The sequence below is a fragment of the Melospiza georgiana genome, chromosome 2, assembly GCF_028018845.1.
Source record: "Melospiza georgiana isolate bMelGeo1 chromosome 2, bMelGeo1.pri, whole genome shotgun sequence".
NCBI classification, from domain to species: domain Eukaryota; kingdom Metazoa; phylum Chordata; class Aves; order Passeriformes; family Passerellidae; genus Melospiza; species Melospiza georgiana.
In genome coordinates, this window is record NC_080431.1 from 64633214 (window position 1) to 64658434 (window position 25221).

The 25221-nt window shown below is 37.7% G+C and overlaps 1 protein-coding gene across 2 annotated transcripts in view; it reads left to right on the top strand.

Moving 5' to 3' along the window:
- The window catches only part of RDX (radixin), a 44727-nt gene extending 20557 nt beyond the window's left edge, over positions 1-24170 (top strand). The window contains exons 4-15 of one of the 2 annotated variants that reach the window (XM_058018256.1): positions 1529-1624; positions 2914-3188; positions 4442-4525; positions 4972-5118; positions 6582-6678; positions 7297-7460; positions 8077-8207; positions 10300-10460; positions 11417-11509; positions 12351-12593; positions 13563-13723; positions 23475-24170. In XM_058018256.1, coding sequence (XP_057874239.1) covers positions 1529-1624; positions 2914-3188; positions 4442-4525; positions 4972-5118; positions 6582-6678; positions 7297-7460; positions 8077-8207; positions 10300-10460; positions 11417-11509; positions 12351-12593; positions 13563-13723; positions 23475-23511 — 1689 coding nt within the window. In that variant the 3' untranslated portion in view covers positions 23512-24170. Of the gene's footprint in view, positions 1-1528; positions 1625-2913; positions 3189-4441; positions 4526-4971; positions 5119-6581; positions 6679-7296; positions 7461-8076; positions 8208-10299; positions 10461-11416; positions 11510-12350; positions 12594-13562; positions 13989-23474 lie in introns of those variants that run through there. The other variant, XM_058018257.1, reaches the window with a different exon arrangement.
- The last annotated feature ends 1051 nt before the right edge of the window (positions 24171-25221 follow it).

Genomic DNA, 25221 nt, shown 5'->3' on the forward strand with positions numbered 1-25221 from the left:
GGCAGCAGAAGTTTGCATAGCTATCTTATGACATTTTCTAATTTTCAAAATCTTAATTTTGCAACCCGATAGTACTACTTTAAAGTGGAGGAGGATCTATGTGTAAAATTCTATTTACTTCACATGCATCTGAATGCTTCCATAAAACAGCCTTCAGTAAAGCAGCTTGGCACCATGGTCCAGCCTGAGGACATATGTAAGTACTACTATACATGATCTTTGGAGCCAGAGTTTACAGTCATTTAATAATCTTTGCTGGACCTTTCTGATTAATTGCTTATTAAATCCAGATATGCTTTTGCTGTGCAAAAGACTTGTAAACAGTTCCACAATTTCATTATACTCTGTAGTAAAAGTGCTTCTTTTGTTTGCTTTGAGCCTGCTATGTCATGATTTCTGTTGATTCTCTTGATTGTTACCTTATAAGAAATAATGAACAATCATTCCCTATTTTCCTTGTACATGCCATGCAAATTTTATAGACCTTTATCATAGGCTTCCTTATTTCTCTGTCAGTAGCCCTATTTTGTCTTAGCTATGCCAAAAATATTCCAAGGCACTGGTCATTCTTTTCAACATTTGTGAAACATTTCCATTGCTGCAGCATCCTTTTTTTAAAGCTGATGTGATCAGTCCTTATGTAGAATTAGAGATTTGTGAATACCATACATGTGTATAGTAATGTAATAGCTTTCTTGCCTTTTGCTTTACAACTAGAACTTTGTTCACATAATTTAAATTATCTTTTATGTACAGTGTTTTGCTTTTATTAAATATGATTTTTATTGAGGTTCATCTTTTTACTGTTACTCACAGATCTTTCTGTAAGGTTTTTTTGCATCAGATTTTTGTCACATCATTTTCATCCTTTTTTGAAGTCCTGGGAGACTTCCCTTGTGGTTACACTACAATTCTGTTGTGAAAACAGCTTGTGATTTTCATGCATCTTTTTAAGCAGTGTATCCATAAAACAGCCTTTCCTCTAGTCAAGGACAATTTTGCTTTTTAGTAGCTTTTGGTGGTAGACCTGATCTGAAATCTTACAGGAAAGTCGTGTATGTTAAATTAGGAGGTCATCCTTACCCCTTTTATCATTAATTCTTAGAAGATTTAGCAGAACTATTTGAAGGAAGCAGTTCATCCTCATTACATCATACTTGTTCACAAATATTACTCTTTATTATCGTTTTACCAGTTGTCTTCTGCTGAGTGTACTCACTTCCCCATAGGGCTGCAGGTCACTTCCCAGATGTGCTTTATAACCTCAGGGTCCTGTTACTACCTTCTGTTCCTCAGGTGCTGATCTACACAGTGGGCTGCGCGCTCCAGCTGACAGCTTGGAGCATTTGAGTTTATTTAGAACTCTGGGGTTCTCTGAACTTGATGTTTTGCTTCTATTTCATCTTTTCTTATTCTTGTAAGACTTGATTACATTTCACTTTGTTCACGTAGCTTTATTAAGCTACACAATGCCAGTTAAAAAATGTATTGTAGTGATGACTGATGATTATGGCTCATTTATCTTTAGGTGGTGAAAACTGTTGGTCTTCGTGAAGTCTGGTTTTTTGGGCTGCAGTATGTGGACAGTAAAGGCTACTCAACTTGGCTGAAGCTAAATAAAAAGGTAACAATTCCCTCATATTGAGCCAAGTGTACAGTTTGAATATATTGTAAAAGTTTTGCTGATTTAATATCTTAAGTGAGGTATGGCTGGCTTCAAATTTAGTTGAAAAATTGCTTTTCGTGTGCTTTAAATGACAAAATAGTGTTAAGTTAGATTAGTTATAAAGAATATGCAAAGCTGCATCAATATTTAATTTGAGCAGATAGTTTCCAGTACTGTGGAATGGATGCATGCATGCATTAAGAGAAGTTGAATTCATATGATTGTCTCATTTTCATGTAGCAGAACATAATAGAATTATTGTTTTACAGTTTGGGCATGTTTATGAAAGTATTTGAGCTTCAGGAATTTGTATGCATACAGCTATGAATCATGAAATAAGGCAAAATAATCTGTTTCTAAAATTTAAGTGTCTGATAGGTAGATTGTAGGATAATATTTTTTTTTCCCAAACGACATGGAGTACCTTGTATCTCCCAGTTACTGGGAACTGGTTCTGTTTACTTTAAATTGTATTTGTGAATTTGAATAGTCACTTCTTATTTTAATATTGGCTGTCAGATTATTTGTTAATGCCACTGATTAGAATGGAGATACTTGTTTTTTATTTCAAACTAATCAAGAATAGCTTTTTAATCTTCAATATTAAGAGGCAAATTGGGTGGGTTTTAGGAGCAAGTCCTACTCTCTGCACTTATGTAATCTTTGCTTCTCCTCTGGGGAAAATCCAGTCAGTTAAGCCTGCCAACCACCAAATCTGTCTCCTAGAATTTCATATGTGTCTTGTTTCAAGCACAATAAACATTGTAGTGCTAGAGATACAAGAGACAGGAGCAAAGTGCATATATTTATTTCAATAGTTGAAACACTTTTAGAAGAATCCAACTCCTTACTCACATTGAAGTAATGTGCTGTAGTTCTTGCTGAAGAACCATTGTTAGGCCCTAATTTATTGCTTCCTGCAAATCATCCTTGGATATAGTTTGATCTTTTTAATTTCTTGCAGCTTCTTAGTTTCCAGATCTTTATTGTGATAAGTAAAAATACACACAAGCCTACCAAAAAAACAACCCAAAACCCAACTTAATCAGCCTTTAAGTAGTATTTCAGAATTGTCTGGTTTATTCAAATTGACAAACTTGTTTGCGCCTTTCAGTGGGTTCCACAGTGGGCTTGTGTGGAAACTGTGGGTTTCAGTGTAGAGAAGCTAAAGACTTAAGTACTATTAAATCACATTTAATTTACCATGTAGTGCTCTGTTTATTTTTCTCTTTATTCCTCTCCCTCAGGTAACACAGCAAGATGTACGGAAAGAAAATCCTTTGCAGTTTAAGTTCAGGGCCAAGTTTTTTCCAGAGGATGTATCTGAAGAATTAATTCAGGAAATAACTCAGAGACTTTTCTTCCTGCAAGTCAAAGAGTCAATCTTAAATGATGAAATATATTGCCCACCAGAAACTGCAGTTCTTCTGGCTTCCTATGCTGTCCAGTCCAAGTATGGAGATTACAGTAAGGAGATCCATAAGCTGGGCTACCTAGCCAATGACAGGCTTCTCCCCCAGCGGTGAGTGAGATGGGTTTTGCACCAAATGGTGCACATAAACTTAACTAAAGCACATTTTTTATGAACAAAATATTAAGTGATAACATGCATTTAAGAGTGGCTTTCCTAGAGAGTTCCTCTTTTTGCTAGTAAAATTTAGAGATCCTGATTTAGACTTTAATGAAGAAGCATCACAGCCACATGTTTCTTGACGTGTATTTCCTGTCCTGTCCACAAAAATCCGTGCAGATTTAATTTTACACACTTCACAAGTATTCCAAAATAATGTAATGTTAGTGTAGGCCTGCTTCTGCCAAATTAAAATCAAAATACTCCAATTCAGAAGTAAGTAAAATTAATTTGATACTTTCTCCTTTTCTTCAGTTTTTGTGTTTTTACACACTTAAATGACAGTAATTTCCTGAAAGTAAGTTTGCTGCAAATAAAATATATTGCAGTGCTTGAGTACAACACAAATTTGTATACTTAAGGTGTTACTTTTCAGTAGACAAATGCTCAGATGATCTTTTAATTATCCTTTAAAACAGCTTCTCCACAAACACCTGAAATGCTGGGTGCATGGAATGAAAGCATAATAACGTTATCATATGCATTTGATTTCTTACTGCAGTACTACGCTGAAAGTTCCAGTAGGCCAAAATATAATTCTATCATTGCAGCCTCTTGTAGATTAAACATTAAATAACTTTCTGAAGCTGCTTCCCTATTGATTTTATTCATAAAGGAAAAATAAAAAGAACCCAAAACCACAAAAAAAAACCCCTCAGCAAGGTTGTCTGCTGATTTGTTGTAATGTCTTACCTTTTCTTTCAAATGACAGCAGAATGAAAGCTTGGGTGTATCTTTGTACACCTAGAGATTAATTTGTAGCATTGTTGCCAGAAGATTCTATAGGTGTGCATTTTCAGCTGTTGTAAACATTACATTTTATGACTTGGCTGAGGTATGCAATGGTGTGACTTTTATATTACAAAGAATATAGAATACCAAGAAAAAAGAGGTGACTTTTATTGACAGTATTTTAGTGTGGGAATTTGGAAGTACAAATTCAACAAATTCCCTTCTAATTTTGAAATAGAATTTAGAAGGCAATTTGCTGAAATACAAAATTTCTGTTTCTGTGCTGAAAATATGAGCAGTATATAGGAAGTCATCTTTTAAGTTTATTCAGTTAAAGCATATGTTGTGCTATGCAACATAAGAGGTTGAGTTTGTTGTCAGTGTCGTTTAAGAGCAACAATTTCTATTCACAGTGTGTTAGAACAGCACAAACTGACAAAAGAACAGTGGGAAGAAAGAATACAGAACTGGCATGAAGAGCACAGGGGAATGTTAAGGTAATTATGTAAAAAATGTTCACGACACCTTTCATTATTATTAGGGTGTATTTTGGGAGGTATTTGTTTGGGAAATGTTTCTTTTATACTGACCAAGGTAGGTAGTTATGAAGGACTTCCATGAGAGTTGAGTTTCCAGCTAGGTTGTTGGTTTACCTACATGATTTCTGGTAACGCTATCAACTGCCTTCATCCACAGTTGCCTGCCTCTAAAATACATTTATTATTTGCTTAACTCATGGGGCAGAAAGACAAAATGCAATGATTGGACTCTACTTGGATATTAGGGTGTAGAGCTCTTAAAAGTATCTGAGTCAAACTATTTTAGAGAGAGATTTAATTCATAACTAATTTTACCCCAGTTGTTTTTTTTCTGTAGTTCCCTTATTCTTACATTGTACTTATGATTTGTTGTCTAAACTATACCAATTTTTCTTCTTCATCAGGGAAGATTCTATGATGGAATACCTTAAGATAGCACAAGACTTGGAAATGTATGGAGTCAACTATTTTGAAATAAAGAATAAAAAAGGAACTGAATTGTGGCTAGGAGTTGATGCTTTGGGTCTGAATATTTATGAGCACGATGATAAGTAAGTGGGAAATACTCATTTTGCAGTTCTGTGCTGGGAGTTGCTATCTGAGATTGTACAACCCCCACCTCACTGTGTGTTCCGTAAGATCTGGCAAAACAGGTTCTCCTTCTAATCTATGTAAGAGATAGGAAAAGAGAGAGAGAGAGAAGTTTACTGCCAGAATGTTTGAATTTTAAAGATTAGAGAAGCAAAAGGAGGGAAAGGAAGAGCAGCTCTATGGAAGTTTAAATTTACATTGCTTTATATGGATTACTGCGCTAGACCATCTTTGTATGATTTCTTCCTATTCTTTTCACTCAAAACACTCCCTTGGGTCAGGATGAAAAGGACATTTTAAAGCTAAGCAATGTATTTAATGAGAAACATTTGTAAGAGCCATAACAAGGAGTATAGATGTTGGAGCATGAAAAACTTAGATATTTAAAAGTGAAACCTTTTAGACACCAAAGAAAATAGGTCATTCATGTGTCCTGATAAAGAGATCAAATCATCTCTTCTACTTGAAGAGGGGAGAGCTGAAATGTGGGAAATATGAAGAATTTGGAAATAGAACAACAGACTTGCTCTTTTCTTTCTTTACAAGCACTTGTTAGTAGGATCTCATGTCAGACTGTTCACAGTGATATGAAGTTACACATGATAGGTCAAATTCCAGATGGGAGCAGTCAACTTCAGATGTATATACTCTGTAACAAAATTCTGTAAGCCTTAATTGCCATTAGATGGCAATATAACTCCTGAAAGCAGGAAATATTCAAAATGTTCAGATGAGATTGAGCTATGAGGCAAGTTTTTGGTATTTCCTGTCTCCTGATGTTAGCAATCAAATACTTAAATATTTTCTGATATTTATAATTACGATAATATGAATTGAAAAAAAGTCTGTGCTGACAGAAAAATATTTACTGTTATGCAGTTGATGCGTAACATTGTAACAATTTCTGAATTTAGTGTGTTTTGCTTAAGATGCAAGGGAGATGAATTTAACTTGAATTCTGAAAATGTAAGATGACAAATCTGAGCTAAACGGAAGTACAGCATGGCTGAAAGTTACTTTAATTTCAGCATTTGGAATGGCAATTTCTCACATTTCAGTAGTTACTCTTTCGAGTGAAAATACACTTACTAATGCCATATAAGGAATGAGTACATGATCATGATGTTTAGCATCTAGGTAATAGTAGTAGAATAAGTCACAAATCAAAATTTCTATTGTTACCATGCCATGTAATTTATTAAAATGTAATTAATTTGATGGAATATTTGTAAAAAGAAAAATCTACCAAAATATGCTTGAACTGTTGTTAATGTTCACATTAAAACATAATGTTGTAAATGTAGTATTCTAAATGCAGCTAAGTGTAGTAGTGAGAATGGTACAGACAAAAGCCCTATTGAATTAATGTTTATATAGAGTGCACATCCTTGCTGCTTCTAATGAGAACTTCTTCTCTCTGAAGGCTGACACCCAAGATTGGTTTTCCTTGGAGCGAAATAAGAAACATCTCTTTTAACGACAAAAAATTTGTCATAAAGCCAATTGACAAAAAGGCCCCTGTAAGTAGTGTGTACAATAGCATCACTTGATATATGAAGAGATTTAAGTCTGCAGGGACTTGCTCTGGCATTAAGGCATGAGTAAATATTGGTGACATTTATTACTTTTACTGATAGAATAGTCAGTAATCAAAAGAAAATGTTCATTTTGAAATATGGTATGTTTATTTTCTCTCTTTTCCTTCTCATTGATACTCCTAAATTGTTGTGAGGTTTTATATCAATTAATACTCTGTGATGCATTGAAAAGACAGCATAAGATGGTAAATTTTCTACCTTTTCTTTTTGCCTTTTTTTTTATTCCAACAGCAAATTTCATGAGACTTTCTAGGTCATATGACTTCAGAATAGAGAATAGTATCATTAAAAAAAGAAATTATTATTTTATATAAACCAGCTAATTCCTGGCGTATTCAAGGTGCAATTTTGTATTTAAGTCTCCTACAGTAACTAGGTTTATAGATTATAGGTTTATAGATTATGGTGTTCACTTGCTCAAAATATCAAAATACTTGTAAGTTTTCATTTAACCAATGCAAGAATGCAGTAATGCTTTGAATCCTGTCTAAGGGTGTTTTTTTTAGGTTAATGAATATACTGGAATAACTTTTTTCCTAGGATTTTGTTTTTTATGCACCCCGTCTGAGAATTAACAAGCGAATTTTGGCACTGTGTATGGGAAATCATGAATTGTACATGAGAAGGAGGAAACCTGATACAATTGAAGTGCAACAGATGAAGGCCCAAGCTAGAGAAGAGAAACATCAGAAACAATTGGAAAGGTAATTAAAAAACTTCTATGAAACAGAAAAAAAATTCTACCTTTCTAAGAAGTCATAGAATATAGTATATATTAGAATTCTAGAAAAGAGAGAACTGCTTTTCTTTCTGCACTGTGTAAGCTGGTTTGTGAATTGGCATGGCTCCCCTGTCTTAATATAAAAGCGTATCTTTTTTAAGCTACCAGCACAGTAATAGTAGTTGTACTTTTGTTCCTGTTATGTATTTTGTGGAAGTCTTACCTCTCTGTTGCTTGATTCATAGGGAGTTTTATACTCTATGAGTGAACCCTTTAAGCAAGTTCAGTGAAGAATGTCCTGGCTTACCTTTAATGTATTTAAAAAATACTGTTGCTATTTCTAGCCCAGGTGAAACATAATGCCTAAAATGCAGATATAATTCTAGATTTACCTGACTGAACCATAACCAAGATTGATTATCAGTCCTCTTTATAAATTGTTCTTCTCTACAGTATTTTAAAACAGAAAAAGGATTAGAAGTATTTAAAATTGTCCTTCCTGCTTGCTGAGTAAACTGAAAAATTAGCTACCTGCACCCAAGGAGTGTCATTTAATATGTTGGAGAGTAAAAAAAAACCTTTTCACTATTTTTTTTCAGAGCACAATTAGAAAATGAGAAGAAAAAAAGGGAGATAGCAGAAAAGGAAAAGGAAAGAATAGAGCGTGAAAAGGAGGAATTAATGGAGCGCTTAAGACAAATTGAGGAGCAAACAATGAAAGCTCAGAAAGGTGAGGTCATAGATTTCTTAAATCTAGTGACAGAGTTTAGTTTAGCTGGGTACTTCAATTCCACAATTCTTTTTCTATGTCAAAGGTGTGTTTTGGTACTTTGATAGGGGGTGGGGGGGGCTAAGTTTATTTTACTAAGAGTGGCAAGAATTTAGTGGTGTTCTATTTGATATGAGAGATATTCTTTTTCAGTGTTTAAATGACTGTGTGAGTTCTTTTGTCTGCATCTTTTTAATATAAAACTAATTTCTAATGTAGCAAAAGTTTTGATTTAGTAAAAGGAAAATTAATGCATACACACTTCAACTCAGAATTATGAAATGCTCAAAGTGCTGAACACCTGGAGTTGAAGGGAGCGGGGAAATTAGAGGGGAAGATTCAAAGTACTTTCTCTAGGATTTTGTTGAATTTAGCTTTTCATCAGGAAATTCCTTGTTCCTCCTCCTTTCCTATTCCCTTGTAAGATTTGAGAAATTGTCAGACATGAGTGACAAAACATGTTGTTTCACCAATCACAGTTCTTTGTGTTTATTCACCCTGTAGAGTCCCTACCTCCATGATTTCCAGTCCCTCTTCTCAATGTTCTTTTTTTTTTTCCCTGCTTCAGGTGTGGTTCACATTCATAAAAGTTTTGTCGCTCCTTTCTTTTCCTAACCCTTGGTTTCAAGCATCATAGAGAGAATCTCTTATTAACTCTATGCAAATAAATTGCATATGCCTGGCACTGCTCTCCAGCTGTACACCTGTATTTTTCAGTCTTTCAATGCAGAACAGGTTGGACACATCCAGACAAGTAACACTCTAATTGTGCTGTGGAATTGTTTAGGGAGAGCTATTTTGCCCAGGACAGGACAGTGTCAGAGTAATTCTGGAGGTTTGACAATACACATTTTCTCATAACTTTGTGAGCAATGTAGCCTAATTTCTGATGCAATGCAAAATGTTCATGGTTGCTGGTCTTTTTAGCCTTCTATGCACACATGGCAAAGTCTTTATATAAATGGTCTGTGTTAGTTTTGTGTTCTCCATCTTCATAGGAAGATTTGTTTGAGTAGTGTTTTGAAATAGTTTTGTTTTATTAAATTTCTAGGTACTGGATTTGTAGAACCCCACATACTTGTGATGCTGTTAATTTAATTTTATAACTGTACTAGTAGGCCTCGGAAACCAACTGAAGAATAATGGTCACGTTACTATGTAACACTAGAAGTACAAAGATGAAGCATGTGTCAGCATATCTGGGGAGGTGCTTTTATAGTATTAAAGCCTATGGTGAAGGCAAATGGATTGTTGGAAAAAAAGAATAGTTCTTTGGCTTTTCTATTGGAGGAGTCTATGAAAGCTCTGCCTAGCCAAGATCATAGCAGAAATCTTATCATTAGAACCAGCAAAGAACTTTAGAAAGACTTTTTTTCATAGTCACCTAGTTTTTCTCATTGGGGAGCAGTATAATTTTGTCTGTGTAAATGTAACCTTGCAGTACTTCTAGATTATTACTTCTTCCTATTTCACTTAAGGGTTCCGTCCTTTAGATTTCAATGTTTTGCTATGCACGCAGCTGGACAGCTATTATCTCTCCCTTGATTTAAAATTTTCCTCCTCTGATATACAAAGAATTTTTCTGACCCTTCCAGTGGGTCTTAAGTCATTTTGCTGGAGGCATGTGCTTAAATTTTCACCTGCAATTAAGGAATCTGTCAGGCATTTCAATATGAAGAGGTTTTTTGCTTTCTTTAAGAGAGTGATTAAATGTACATGAAGTATCCTCACGGTAGGAGCACGTGCATGGATATGTACCTGTATTTGAGTTTTTACTTTTATCAGTGGAGTGACACTTTTCTGAAACACTAGGCTGTCAGAAATGTCAGGTGAGATGAAGTACATCCAAAGAATATCTTGAAGTGGGAGAGAAACCAGACATGGAACAGAGCTCTGGGTAACGTGCTCAACAGCTTTTCTTAGCTTGAGATGGTCTTGTAAATCTTGGTTAGTGTTCTAGGTTACTTTATTTTGGGCATATTACAGCTGGTATCTGTGATACATTGGAGGAAGAGCTTGGTGATACCTTGTCTGCAAACCTTCCTCTTGGCAGAGCTAGAGGAGCAGACCCGAAAGGCTCTAGAACTGGATCAAGAACGGAAGCGTGCAAAAGAGGAAGCAGAACGCCTGGAAAAAGAGCGTCGAGCAGCTGAAGTAGCCAAAGCTGCTCTAGCCAAGCAGGCAGCTGATCAAATGAAGAACCAGGAGCAGCTAGTAAGAAACTTTATTATTTTCTTCAAAATAGGATTAAGATTGGAAAAGACAGTTGAAAATTTTGCCTTTACCCTTGATTATGTCAAATGAGGAAGTACATTGAAACACAAAAGTACTTGGGATACTGTTAGAGAGTGTTGTGGGAACTGTTTTAGAAAACTGTGGTAGACTTGCCACTATGTTGCAAGGCAAAAATAAAACTCTGGATCTGTAGGAGATGAAAAGATGACCAACCACATTTCAGAGTGACAACACTTATTACATTCTCTTTCTAATAGTCTTAGGCTTATCCAGTTGAGAACCAGAGTAGCTTCCTTCTGCAGCCCTTTGGGAAGCTTGTTCTTCGAGGCAGGTTTGTTCTGAAGCTTGATGGTGATGGTGGAGAGTTGGTGACACTGGGATTTGTTGTGTTATTTTTGTTGCTTTTCCTCTCCTGTTGCCAGTATTTGCAGTGTCTTCTCACATTGTGTTAGACTACTTGTAATTCAAGATTTGTGCATAATAATCAAGAAAGGCGTGAAAATAGAAGAAATTATTTCTCAACTATAAATGAGCTCTTGATCTGCTGTAAACTTGGCACATAATTCTGATGGCAAGATTTAGTTTAATAGTACTGAGATTATGATCCAGAATCATAATCTTAATGGTGGGACCATTAAAGTTGTATTAGACTGAAACAGCCTGAAATGCTGGTTTGTAATGACAGCTTGCTGTTTCCCAGCAAGCTTTGGAAGTGCAGAAGAGAAATATTTTTTTCCTGGACGTATCTCCGTTAGGCAAGAGTGCTCCGATTCATTCCCTCTGTCATGTGCACTTAATTTCTATTTTTCACAGAGAAGTGGTGGATGATAACTAACTTTTCAAGCTGGATCATAGCAAAGGCTCTCCTTTCTTCTACTGCAAAGCCAGACTGATACCAAATTAAAACTTCTTCCTTGTTCTTTTGTTTGTTTCAGGCAGCAGAAATTGCTGAATTCACAGCCAAGATTGCACTTCTAGAGGAGGCCAAGAAAAAGAAAGAAGAGGAAGCTTCAGAGTGGCAGCACAAAGTAATGAACCCATGCTGTGTGAAGTCAGAACTTCAGAAGGGCTAAGGGAAATGAGTGCGGAAATCTCACTAGAAGTCCATGGGGTCAAATCTCTCCCTTTCTGTTAGGCTTCAGAAAAGTCTTTCTTAAAGGTTTTTGTCCTCCAGTCTGCTGAAGCCAGCCCATGCTTCTGTTTAACTCATTTCTTGATATTACATAGTCAAGAAGGGGGGGCAGACTCATCACAAAGGTATGGTCAAAGATTAGAAATTGCTTCCTTTTGTGTGATGGTGAAATAGATTGGAGCTTTGTGTTAGAAAGGAAAACACCTCAGGAGATGTGTAAAATCATGGGGTTTGATGGAAAGCTGAACCAGAACAGTTAACAAAGGCACGTGAAATGCAGCTGGGCAAAATTTTAAAGCAAAATAGTATCTCTTCATAAAATCTGTAATCAGCTATGGAATGTGAGTAGTTGCTGTGCGTGAGTTCCAAGAGGGTTTGAACAAATTTTCATAAGTTCTGGTTAAGTATGAAATTTGAAGTCATCACCTTTGATCTAGGAAATTCCTGAGTCTTAAATTTCAGGAGGCTAGGAAAGTTGGAAAATAATTGGTATGATTGCTCTATTCCTTTGCTCTTCTCTTGTCTACTGCTGGAAATAGCTGGACCCCCTAGTACAGCTTATTTTGAGTCATGTCTGGTTTTTACTGTGTCTCGATTTGAAACAGTTTTCAGTGTGTAAGCTTGTCATGTCAGTCATAAAGAACAGTTTCATGTGTCTGAAAACATCTCAAATTTTTATTTTCCTGACTCTTGATAAATCATTTAAAAAGACACTAAGTACTGTTTACTGTATTTAGGCTTTTGCAGCCCAAGAGGACTTGGAAAAGACCAAAGAAGAACTGAAATCTGTGATGTCTGCTCCTCCTCCACCTCCCCCCCCACCAGTTATTCCTCCAACAGAGAATGAACACGATGAACATGATGAGAACAATGCTGAAGCCAGTGCAGAACTGTCTTCTGATGGTGTCATGAATCACAGGAGTGAGGAAGAACGGGTAACAGAAACACAGAAAAATGAACGTGTTAAGAAACAGCTCCAGGTAATGAAGATTCATAGTTGTATCAGTACAATTCAGGCTTTGGGGTTCATCCTTCTTTTGTGAGAAATTTCACTGATGTTATGGTCTGCCAAGGAAACAGCTTCTTTATCATTTGATAGGTTTATTACCAGTTTACCAACCAATATCATTCACAGTGTTCTAGAAATAGAGTATATAGCAAAATTGTGCTTTATAGCTTTAAAGTGTAACTATGCTGTTGCATTAGCCAGTAAATGTTTCTAATAATTATATCATTTTCAGAACTCTGCATGTTAAAACGTACTGCTTTCATTTTTCAATACCAAAACTAATTAAGTAGTATGAACAGATGCTTGCTTGGTAGTATATATGTTTGTTTGTAGTCACTCATAGCTGTTGTAAATGCGAAAACTCAAATTACACCCATTTTGGATTATTTATTTCCCTAAAACTGAGCAATTCCTCCCAGGCTAAATCTTATCCCTCAAAGTATAATCATCTATAGTACTGGTAGCCCTTTTCCTGGTTACAAGATGTTTATATGGGAAGAAAACAGAAGAAAAGGAAAGCTGCTACTTTGTCTGGCAGCATTGTCTTAGTGGCATGCATGTGTAGTATTCTTGCTTGGTCAGTCACTGACCAGATGAGGGGGATAAGTCTTTAGTTACAGAAAAATTTAAAAACAAGGTGATTTTCCTGCTTTATCCTGCTGGTTCCTTTCTTCTTGGATTTTATGGTGTATGAGGCTTTTTTTAAATATAGTTTGATGTTTACACTCATGTAAGGAAAGAATCCTATGCTCTCCTTATCTTTCCTTCTACATTCCTTCTGATAGACCTCACAACTTGAGTTACTGAGGAGCACAACAAGCATTCCATAGGTTGGCATTCAAGAAATTCTTATCCAGATTGCAGAATAGTTATTATCAGAAACTCCAGAACTGTTAAAGGATTAGTCAAAGCACTTAAATTCAAATATTTTATTCAACAGGCTTTAAGTTCAGAGTTGGCTCAAGCCAGAGATGAAACCAAGAAAACACAAAATGATGTCCTTCATGCTGAGAATGTAAAAGCAGGCCGCGATAAGTACAAGACTCTCCGGCAAATCCGACAAGGCAATACAAAGCAGCGTATTGATGAGTTTGAAGCAATGTGAGAGCTGGTATTTTGCATATATGTTCCTCGTAAAGCTGAACCACCAACAGAGAAAAAAAGCAGGCCTTTGCAGATTTGATGGATTGCACCCCACTTTGCCAAAGCACTTAATACCAGATTGACTACAGTGACTAGAAGACAAATTTAGGGGAAGCTATTCAACAGTAAGGCAGTCTGTTAACCCTAGGTTTTGGGTGGGGGGAGGGTGTGGAGGTTAAGAGCAGGTTTTCCCCATTGTGTTTTCAGTTTCGTTGTTTGTTTGGGTTCCCCCCCCCCCACTTTGGAAACAGATGTGAAGTATTTAATGACTGACAAGTGTATATATTGCTTAAACATTAAGAAATAGAGAGAAGAATGGAACTGTACCTAAACTGGATAGGTCCTATTTCAGTATGAAGTTTTAAATTGGTTTTCAATGTAGCTACTCCATTAAGAGTTTAACACTTTCAGTTTTGGTTGGTTTTTTCTTGTTTTGTTTTGGGGGTTTTTGTGTTTGTTTGTTTTTTTTTTTTTTCCCAAGTGAAATTCTTTGGTGTTTCATGTCCTGTCATCATTGATGGTTTTCTTTGCCTACCTGTTCACAAAGGTCTGGATGGCAGGTGGTAGTTCCAGGAAATGTTTTTAAATGGAACACTACCTGTGGGCAGCACATGGCTGCTGATAGGCTTGAGTAAATATTGCTTTTCCTAGCTGATTCTTTTAGATGTGCAAAATGTTCCAATGGATCAAAGAGGGAAAAAAATAAACAAAGCTTAATGTGCTATTTGCTTGTAATTATTTTATTTGCAGTAGGGAGACCTGGACCTTTCTGGCAAGGGAGCATATGAAAACATCAGTCCCAGGAAGGGGACAGTATCCTACCTCACTACTATGTACATGATGACTGGTCCTTCAAACACCATGAAAATAACTGTTTAAATTTACTGTCACTACACAGTAACATCAAAGATTGCTAGGAGACCTTACTCCTATAATTTTATTTTACTTTATTATGGATTTATAATGTTAAGTACTGTCTAACTGCCTTCTGTTGAGTTTAAATTGTAAAAGCATCTGGTGTATTTTAAAGCTGTAACCTGTCACTGGTATACTATATTCTGGGAGGGGTGTGTGTGTCAGTCAGTTTGGGTTTCAAATACAAAATGAAATTTCCCAGAATTGGAGTAAAAGTGTTTGTAGCTTCAGTTTTCAGTGAAGCTAGTATTGTAATTGTCATATCTGATGTCAGATTATTAAGTCCTTTCCCTCTTGAAAAGGAAACCTGCTCTTTTAAGAAATTTGCTTAGAAATTGAACTTTAGTAATAACTTTACAGTTAATGTGGACTTCAGTTATTCCCTTTGTTAGAGTACCCTAGTAAATATTGACAGTGGAAGAACCTCGGTTTCTCTGAGGATGGTTCAGCTTTTTTTCTGTTTGATATTATGCACTCATAAATTTACACTCATCTATTAAAATTTGCCATTTTATTAAACATTTTTTTCATGCACAATAGGTCTAAATTTCTCATGAACAGTCCGACTAAGTTTGTTTTTTTTATTTTGCGGAGTAAAAGTTTGGCTATGTGGGGTGACATCATGAAAATTAAATAAAGATGCATTAATATATTTTTGGTTTGTGGGGCTAAACATATCTGCTTGACCTTGAAGACTGATGTGCAGATGCTGTGCACATGCTTTAAAATGCTGCTTGGTGGAAGTTGGTGTTTCAACTTGCAGTGCATTGTAAGAACAGTTTTTGTTTCACAGGCTTCATACACTGAAGCTTAAGCAAATTTCTCAAGTATTTGAACAGTTTGGCATGGCAGGTGAAATACTGTGCTTCCAGTGAGTTTTCATTTTTCCCTGGAAGGTGTGCACTAACACTGATCCATCAGTTTCAGTGTTTGGAGAAAACACCAGTAAAGATTGTTGTTCTTAAATCTACAACATGTAGAGTAAGACTGAACGGATTCGATCCATTTATAAAGCTGTGTGATTTTTTTTTTTTTTTAATTCAAACAACCAGGAACAACCATTTGTAATACAGGTTTTCACAATGAACAAAGTGGTAATAGCTGCTGTCACCAGCAGTTGGGAACACTTACTGGTGCAGAAATACTAAGAATACATCTAATGATTACTCAGTGAAGTAATTTACCACATGCTTTTTCCTTTAGCATCATGTTTTGTGTTGTACAATTAAGCTACAATTACATCTACTATTTTGGATAACATTCATTGGTTAACAATAAAGAGATACAGTTAATTTCTCTGAGGTCCACTGTTGTTATTTAATGCCCTTTTTTTTCTGACCACTTTACTGAGCACAGTCCAATAGCTTCTCTTTCCAGAGCAGTGTAGAAATTTTAATCTTTTTGTTTCACACTCTGGTCAGAATGAAATTTTAAAAAATCAAATTGTACCCCTAGAGAATGGTATATTATAAGTTAGGAGGAAGCATTGGTGTTTGTCGATTCAAAACAGGATGTGAATCATCAGAGCAAATTTGCTCTCTTGAGAACAGAGGGTAATTTGGCCATAGAAGAGCTCTGTGGGTAATGTAAGAACTTTCAATCACTGCCTACATATTGCTTAGCCCCAGGTTAAGTGAAGTTTAGTTTAATGGGTCAATATCTTAATTATTGTTAAACCTTGGTCTCTTTTTTTTTTGTTTTTTGTTTTTTTTTTTGTTTTTTTTTTTTTTTTGTTTTTTTTTTGGTTTTTTTTTTTGATACTGTGCCTTATAGTATACAGTGCTGTCAAACACATGCATGGCCATGTGCTTTAAACAATGGCAAGTTAATGGGCTTTTTCATTTCTCTAATACACTTGATAAAGACAGGAACAGTCCCGTGTAAATAGATGTACAAATAATCTGCTAAAATGTTCTCACATGAATTAGACCTCTCAGGTGCCATTCCATTCTCTCTTGAATTTGTTTGGGTTTGCACTCAGTGCAAGCACATCACCCTATCTATTGCTCCATAGGGCAGAATTGCCATGAGGAATTAAAAGTTGGTGCTTGTAAACATGCATATTTCTAGTTTGATACTTCCCTCTTGTTGGAGCCCCTGCTGCTGAAGCCTTAGCTCTGAGGTTTCTCACTTGTAGAGAGGTTACAGAGCTTCTGCATAGGTATGTGGCTTCCCAGCAGTGTGGTTGAAAGGGGAGGCAAGTGTTTTGGAAGATTATTTTTTCAAAAATATGCTCTTGAGTTGGAGAGAAAAAGATGCAAAATAGAGCCACTATTTACAGACTATTACAATCAAACAGAATGCTTCATTGTGCAAGAAGATGTTCTGTCTTCTTGAAGTAGTCTGTTCTACAAATCCAAACCTACATCTTCTGTCACTTGTACCAGTTTGGAAAGCATTATAGTGCTTTTGCATTTTTCTTAAAACACGTTCTTTAGGGTTTTTCAATTTACCTACTTTGAGCACCTCTGAGGAAAAAGGAATTTTGTTCTAAATGAGGTATTTCAAACTTCTGAATAAAAAGTACCACAAATATTTTCTCTAAATTTTTAAAGAAAATCTGGAGATTAAAATAATTAATTAAAACGTTTTGCTTTTGAAGAGGAACTTTTATGCAAGCATTTTCCATGTCTGTTTACTTATGGATAATCCAAAAAGTTGTTCTGCCCAAGACGTCAGGGTTTTTAACAACGATGATGTATCTAAGTGGGCTGAGGTATTTGATCCTGGTGTTTGTAAATATACTTAGAGTAAAAGTGGCAACATGAAATTGAAAGCTTCCTTACAAAAGAGTAAATTTCACTTATTAATAGAAGTTGTCTCATACACATAATTCAGTTTTTCTTGGCTGGGAGATAAGATTTGCCTGGAAAATGTATTACATGTCAATGTGTCAGCATACAAACTGTGGTTATTTCTTTGACCCCCTTGGGGCATGTTCCGCTGTTTGTGCTCGTAGGTGGAGGATACCTGCTTCCCAGTGGGAATGCTCTGCTGCCTGGCTGGCTGAGGAGGTGCTTCTGGCTGGTGGCCATGGGCACCTGCCCAGCACTGTGTCCCACTGCTCCGTTCCCAAGCAGCACAGTCCAGTGCCTTTCCTCCCCGCAAATTGGTCTGCAGGCAGGGGAGTTCTGCCTGGCTGCTCCTTCTCCCACTTTGGGGGCCCAGTCAGCAGCAAGGGGCAACTTAAAGCCAAAGGGCTGGTGTGATGGTAGAGGGCTCAGTGAGGGGAGAGAACCCCCAATGCAAATGTGCACTAGATGCCCTTACTGGCTCATTTATTTACTTGTGTGGAGGACTCCTTTTCAGTATAGTCCTATGGCAGGTGTGTGACCAATAATCTGCTTAGCAAATTTAGCAGTCAATTTCTGGAGTAAGTTGTACTTTTCATTTCACTAAGCTGAGTCTTGATCCATAGGTATAGGCCAGTTGCCTAATTTTGTTTTGATTCATGGAGTTTGTCACTTGTGTTCGCTTTACTGTCTGAGTTGATGAACTGCCACTTTGGAGTGCTATTAAAGAAGCTTTGCTTTGCTTGGCTTTTTTTTTTTTTTTTTCTTCCACTCAAGAGATTGCTGCCATATCAAATGTGTATGTTTTGTTCAGTGTGAATGAAGTGGACTCACCAGGCCCAAAAGACTTTCTCACCAAGCTATCAAAATTTCTTCAGAAGGGATCACAATACTTGCAGCAGTGCCTCAGGAAGGGACAGATTATGCCCACATAGCTCACAGTTTAGGGAAAGACAAAGTTAGCAGGAGGAAACAGAGCATTTTGAATTGCTGGTATTCCATGAGGTGTCTTTATTGGCTTTTGTAAATAATATGTCAAGAGTGTTTCTGTTCACAGCAGTAGGCTTTAGGCAGCAGAAGAAACGAGGGGAGATGGAAGTGCACATCAAAGGAGGCGGCCTGCTTGGTGCAAGTGTTCCTAATGCACGAGTGCATAAGAGTTAATGTTTCCTGTGCTCTGGATAAGTGGATCAGGTGAAAAGAGATGAAGCTCAGAGGTAGGACAATTGCACTGCTTTTTGTGCTTATTTGTTTTTCTTTTGTGTGTTTTTTTTTTTGTTTTTGTTTTTGGTTTTTTTTGTTTCTTGGTTTGCTTTTAAGGTACCTTATTTACAGAGGAGGAGTTGCCATTATTTGAAGACTTTCAGAAAGCCTCCTGCCCAGCACTAAAAGGTCTTGGAGTTCTTAAGGCCACATGCTCCCAGCCTGGCCTCTGTGTTACAGTTATAACTTCCTCTGCAGTGTGGTAATTTTGCCCCAGCACGTTTCTGCAGGGCCAGGAGCCGTGCACATGCAGGGTTCTGCTGCCCCACTGCTTGGTGCAGCAACACGAAACCCATGTGTGCCCCTGTGAAACAGTAATCGCTCCACAGCCCTGCGGCTGCCTGCGCTCAGCTCAGTGGGATCTTGTATCCACAGCTCCCTACAGCCTCAGCTTTCACGCCTCTTATTCACCCTCCTTTTCTTCTTTAAACTTGATACAGTATTTAACTTCTTCATCTGTGGCTTCAGTAACGTTCTGCTAAACTAAGCTTATGGTGAATGGTTGACTACTGTGTCAAATGCTTTCTTAGAATATATCAATGAGCCACACTTTTATTCAAATAGTGCTTCTGATTAATTAATAATCTCTGTGAATATGGTAATTGCACTTGTGTTGCCAGAAAGAGATTCATTTGCATTGAGACTGAGGTGCAAAACTTTTCTGCCAAGTGCATTTCAGTCTTCAGCAAAGTTGAGAAATAACATCCAGAATACACAGATGAGTGGATCCTGATCACGACTGCCTTTCTTGCTGGGAACAAATTCATTTACGTCCAAGTGAGCAGGTTCAGTTTGAGATTCAGGTAACCTTGTTCACACATCAGAAAAAACTCTAAAAAATTTAAGAAATCTTCACACCATTAATCAGCACTCCACTGTTTTGTTTCATGTCCTTGATAGTGTTTCTTAAGTTTAATTCACCTTTTGAATTCTTGGATCTCTTCTCTTGTCAACAGTGTTTTGGGCATCTGTCTCACTGCTCAGTGCCAGTTGTACTTTTCCATACCATTTGGAAACGCAGCTCTTTCTCCTTTTGCATTTGGGATCTTAGTGTTGTTTTCAGCAAAGCCAGTGAACTCATCATCTTCAAATTTAGAACTATTACTGCTGCTTCTCAAAATAGTCTTTGGATTAATTTTGCATGCATGTTCACTTACCAGACATGCATGGCATATGCCACCTTATAGCATAAATAATTGTATTGACTAGTTAATAACTGCTGGTAGCTTTCTGGAGAAAATGTCAGAACACAAATATGTTAATGTAGAATCTGAATCATGGTGTTTATACCCATGAGGTTCAGCTTTGAGCCTAGCTCACATGCACAAGGGATTATGTAGGAGAGAGAGAAATTCTGTGCTTTCGCTATGTAGCTCATCTGGCTGTCTGGACTAGGCAGGAGAAGGCATTGGAGCAGGATGGTTATTCCTGCTCAAACAGCAGAGCTGTCAGGTACAACTGCCTGGTGCTGCAGCTTTGCTTTTCTGCACAACAGGTGTCCTGGATGTAAATAAAAAAAGAAAAAAGAAGCAGCCATGAAATAGTTGGCTTTTCCTGTGGAGTCCTAAATAAGGCTTATTTATTGTTATATTCCTGTCTGGCTTGAACCTTCTCTGCTTCTCTGCAGGTCACTCTTGTAAAAGCTGAACTCCTCTATAGCATAGGCACAGATACCTGAGAGCAGGAGTCAGGGATCCCATGGTTCTTCAGCCTGCCCTGTTGTCCTGATTTAGGGCAAATTTGGGAGAAAACCTCCCAAGGGATTCCTCTAGAAAGCAAATAGTGGCCCCTCCCCCAGCTGGTTTGGGGAAATATTTCCTTGGAGAAAAGTGGAAAAAACTGTTTATTTAACAGGCAAAGCACTCGCCAGCACAAAAATAAAAAAGAAAACAGTATTAAACAATAAAACCTCTTGCCACTCCAAAGAGATGACAAACTCAGAATGTCCCCTTTGTGGGCTGTAGCTCACTAGCTAAAACTAACTAAAAAGCAAAAGGAGAGCTCTGTCCTGCTGTCTGTCCATCTGTCTGCAGACAACCCAGTCCAGGATCAGGAATGTGGAGTGAGTGCAGCTTCTGCAAACAAACTGCACACTTCTTCTCTCCCCCCGCTTCACTCTCAGAACTGCCTTAAAGGTGCACAACTTATTTCTGGGCCAAACAGACAAGTGGGGATACGAGCATCATAAAGTCACCCCAGGACACCTCTCTGTAAAAAACAGTGGCAGGTGTGGGGGAAAAATACCTGTCTCTATTCCTTGTAATAGAGGGCCATGAAAAAAGAAATTCTGGAATTCTACTTCTTTCTAACAGTGGCTTCTGTATGCTTTGGGATGATCCTTTCATATGTGCTTCTCCCTGTCTTCTTTGAACTGGTTCTTGCATCTTGCTTCTCTTTGCTGCTTTACTGCTTGGCTTTGGTTTTGGTTTGGGCTTGTCTTTGTTATGTTGTTTTCTTTTTCTTCTTGCTAACGTGTCATGTCTTTTATTTCATCTGAAGAACAGATTTCAGTTTACATCACTGACAGTTTCAATGCAATTAAATAACTTTGTTTCAATATGAGAATGCAAATTAAGATAGGTATGGAAGATGTTGCATAATTATGAATTCAAAAACATTGTGAGGGTAAGTTTAAGCTTGCAGTCCTAGCAAAAAAATTGGGTGCACTGAGCTAACTAATTAGACCTAAGGTGTAAAATAGAGGCAGACAGCTAGGTATGACAAGGTAGACTTCTCAAACTAAATTCATGATAGAAAAGTACTTTGGTAAAACTCATATGGTTTTTTATTTATTTGCACTTGCTGGATTATTTTGAGAGCACTGGAGAAGAAAATATTGAATCTTCCTTGAGTCATATTTCACTTAATTGCTTCTGTTGTGTCTTGTTTTATTCCACCAATTTAAGAGTAAAAATGCTTTTTTTTTCCTCTCCAGCAATTTGGTAAAATTATCTTTTGCCTATGACACTGAAATTATCTTTGCAATCTGGAGCTTAATGGAAGAAACTATTTTCTGAGGGAGAGGTATCATGATTTGTTTTGTGTTTACTGAGCTTGATAATTTATATATGTACATGCACATATACATATTTAAAAATATATAGATAGCATGGTTAAACTGGTGATTTCTAATATAGCTTGTGGCATCAGGCCTTGTAATGGTTGTATTAAAGTGAGTGAAATGTAGCAGTTGCTACTTATAGGAACTTCAGGCTTGAATAGCTTTAAAAATTAGACTTTTTAAAACTGTGTTTAAAATACAATTTTAAAAATATCACATCAGACAGAGTGAATATGGTTCAGTTCTGTTCTTGATCTCAAATCAATCTACTTATCTGCATGTTTGATTTTAGCCACCTGTGAAGGCCAGCTGTTCTGGGGATCTCTTGGTACCAGGAAACATCTCACTGGTTTCAGTGGTGCCTTCCCAGCCTATGGTTTCACTCACTGACAGAAACCTGTTTCTTCTCCCCACCCATGTCCAGGAATTGCTGTCAGACTTTTAAAGCACCAGTCTTAACCACATGCCTTATTTGCTTATGGTCAAGCCCTGGAAGTTCTTGCTGACTTTCTGTGCCAGAAAATGATCTGTGAGGGAAACAGTCTGTGGTATAGAATTTTGATGTTCCTACAGGTTATATACTGTACCTGCACTCATAAATGAAAAAAAAAATCCTATTTAAGGCTTCTTTGTTTTGAATAGATGCTTATTCTCCATTCTTACTAATATCAAAGAAAATTTGGTTATTTACTGTTTTTCCTGATTAATTTTGAAGAGTATTATGATATACTGCTACTTACAGCTGAAGTGTTTCTTGCTCTAAAACAACCAGAATGAGATGTTCGCAACAAAGGAAGGTTCACATAGAAAGGCTGAATATAAAATACTGGTTATTCTTTGCCTAGTCATAATACATTTAAGGGAATCATTCTCTGAAAGGAAAACAATTTTCAAGCCACTTCAACAATGTTTTTCTCTACATGGAAAATATAAATTTTTGAAATGTGTCTCCACTCAAGTAAGTTTTGACTCATTGTGAAGATTTCCAGCAGAAAACTTTAAACTTTAGGAGAGAAATAAATTTGAGAGAGATTCTTTATGCTGTCCTTACCTTTTTTTCCAAAAGGCGCATGCAAAGGAGCAAATGGAGTAAAGTAAATGCCAGAGCTTACGCAGCAAACAGCACGTGTGCTGTGCTAAAACAAAAATATGTCTGAAATACTGGCTGTGATTGAATGTTCTACAAATATGTCCTATATTTGGTGTATTTGTGCACAAGGCATTTATTTCAGCCATCTTTGGGAGCAGTTTTAACAGAATCTGTGTTGCACTCACATGGGGTTTGTGTTACCTGCAAGAGTGGATTGGTCCTTTAAAACTACCCCCTGGGTGGATTTTTATTTAGGTTCTTTGTAATGCTAAAATTTGATAGCAAAACTGAACTGCCATGTGCAAAAATTTGGCATAGAAGAGTACATAGAGAGTTGGACCTGCTCTTCAAGCTGAAAGCCTGTGAAGTTGGGTTCTGGGTGCCCTGGGTGCCTTGGCCATAAGAATCGTGTATTTCTGATGCTCCCTTGTTCTGCTGACACCTTAGGAAAAAGCTTCAGCCAGAAGTTATATATGGAATAGCTGCAGGAAGTGAAGTATGGCTCATATGATGTTGCTGTATATTTCTGTCTATTGTTTAGTATCCTTTTGCTAAATCTGTTTGATCTCTCTGTGTCTTTCTGTGCAGGTTACAAAAGTACGATCTCTTGCAACCCTTAGGATAGGAGCAAGGTAAAGATCTGCAGAGGACCCGGGGTCTGCCAAGGCCTACTATTGCACTTCTGTAAATCTGGACAGTATACAGTGCTTTAACTTAGGTGCCTGGTCTGTGAAGAGTTTTTGGAAGGACCAGGAAATGCTGTTACAACATTTCATTAGTGTTTGATTCTCTCGTGGTCTCTAAATCTTTCCTTTGTTGTCTTTTCCCAGGAGAAAATTAGCTATTTGAATATTTAAGCTGTTGTTATTTCCAGGAAAACAGGAAATAAGACTAATGTGTTAATCTTTAACTTGTAATGGGATGTGCTAGAGTAATGTGACCCTCCAGAGTGCTTGGGCCATCCTATAGGCTTTGTCCACAAGTGATGTAGTGTGGGAAGCCTGACTTATATCCAGCCTGGGTAAAGTGAAATGACAGTAGATACTTTCCAAGTTTTATTGGTTTTGTACACAATTTCTTATACCCTTGATGATACCTGAACAGTGTCAGATAATTTTCTAATGTAAAAATCCCAGTTTAATATGTCTGTATATACATTCCCAGTGTAAGCACCCCGTTGCTCCTTGCCTTTTTGTATGCTGTCAGGATGTGCATACTGTGTATACGTAATCGCTGGACTGTGCACCCTGCACAAAAGCCTGAATAAATGGGTTTTAACATTCATCCAGAGAATCACTATTCATTTGATGATCAGTGGTGCTAGTGGATTTTCTTTCACTTCTCGGAGAAGGTTTAATTGATTTTGTAGCACCAATCCAAAGTGGAGTTTCCAGGTAAATATCTGGTGCTATGACCAGGTAAGCCAATGAGAGGCTTTGTTTACAAAGAATGGATTACTGTTGAAGGAAAAGACAGCTGGTAATTAAGGAGCTGTTAAATGAGTAGATGGACACCCAAATTATTCTCAAATCCAGCTAGCAGCCCTGGGAATATACCAAACCTTGGTATATTCCTCAGTGAGAATTTTGTGTTCCTTGCAGTGCCTTCTTGCACAGTGGCACTGGGAACTGTGCTGGTAGGTCCCTCAGAAGACTTGGATCCGAAGCCTCTGGCACGTGCCCAAAATCATTGGATGACAACTGCCCAAGGAGGAAGCTGCCCCGGGGCCCTGCAAGCATCCCACAGAGCTGGGACCTGCCTTGGAGCTGCTGCTGTGGCTCCTGCAGGCAGCGCCTCTGGCAGAGCCCTCCAGCCTGGCTGAAGGAGGAGGGGCTGTGTGCCCTGGGCCCTCCATCCTGCCAGGGCTGGGAGCCACATCCCCCACACCTCAGGGCTGCAGGGGCGTAGGGTGGGCAGTGGGTTGTGGCCAGGCTTCTGCTGAAACCCTTGCAGAGACAGGGGCTGTCGAGAAAGAAGCCTCCCCTGCCTCTGACTGGGACACCAGCACACCACCAGCTGGAACAAGGCCCTGGCTCAGCCCTTGGAAGACAAACTTTGGGTTTAAGATGCCAAGAGGAACATAAAATCCAAAGCTGTGGAGTTTTCAGGGTCTGATTTGCACACATAGGCCAGCGCTGGGGTCTTGGGACTGCCTTGCTCAGCATGTGAGTGATTATTTAAAATTGTTTCTGCGGCCTCCCTCTCCCTGCATGACCCATGCAGGGGCTTAGAGGTGTTCCTGCTGCTCAGGGGACCAAGGCACAGAGGCCACCATGAGTTTCATGTCTAGCAAGTGTTTCTGCAATAGCTGCTGCTTGGAGGAGCCTTCGTTAGG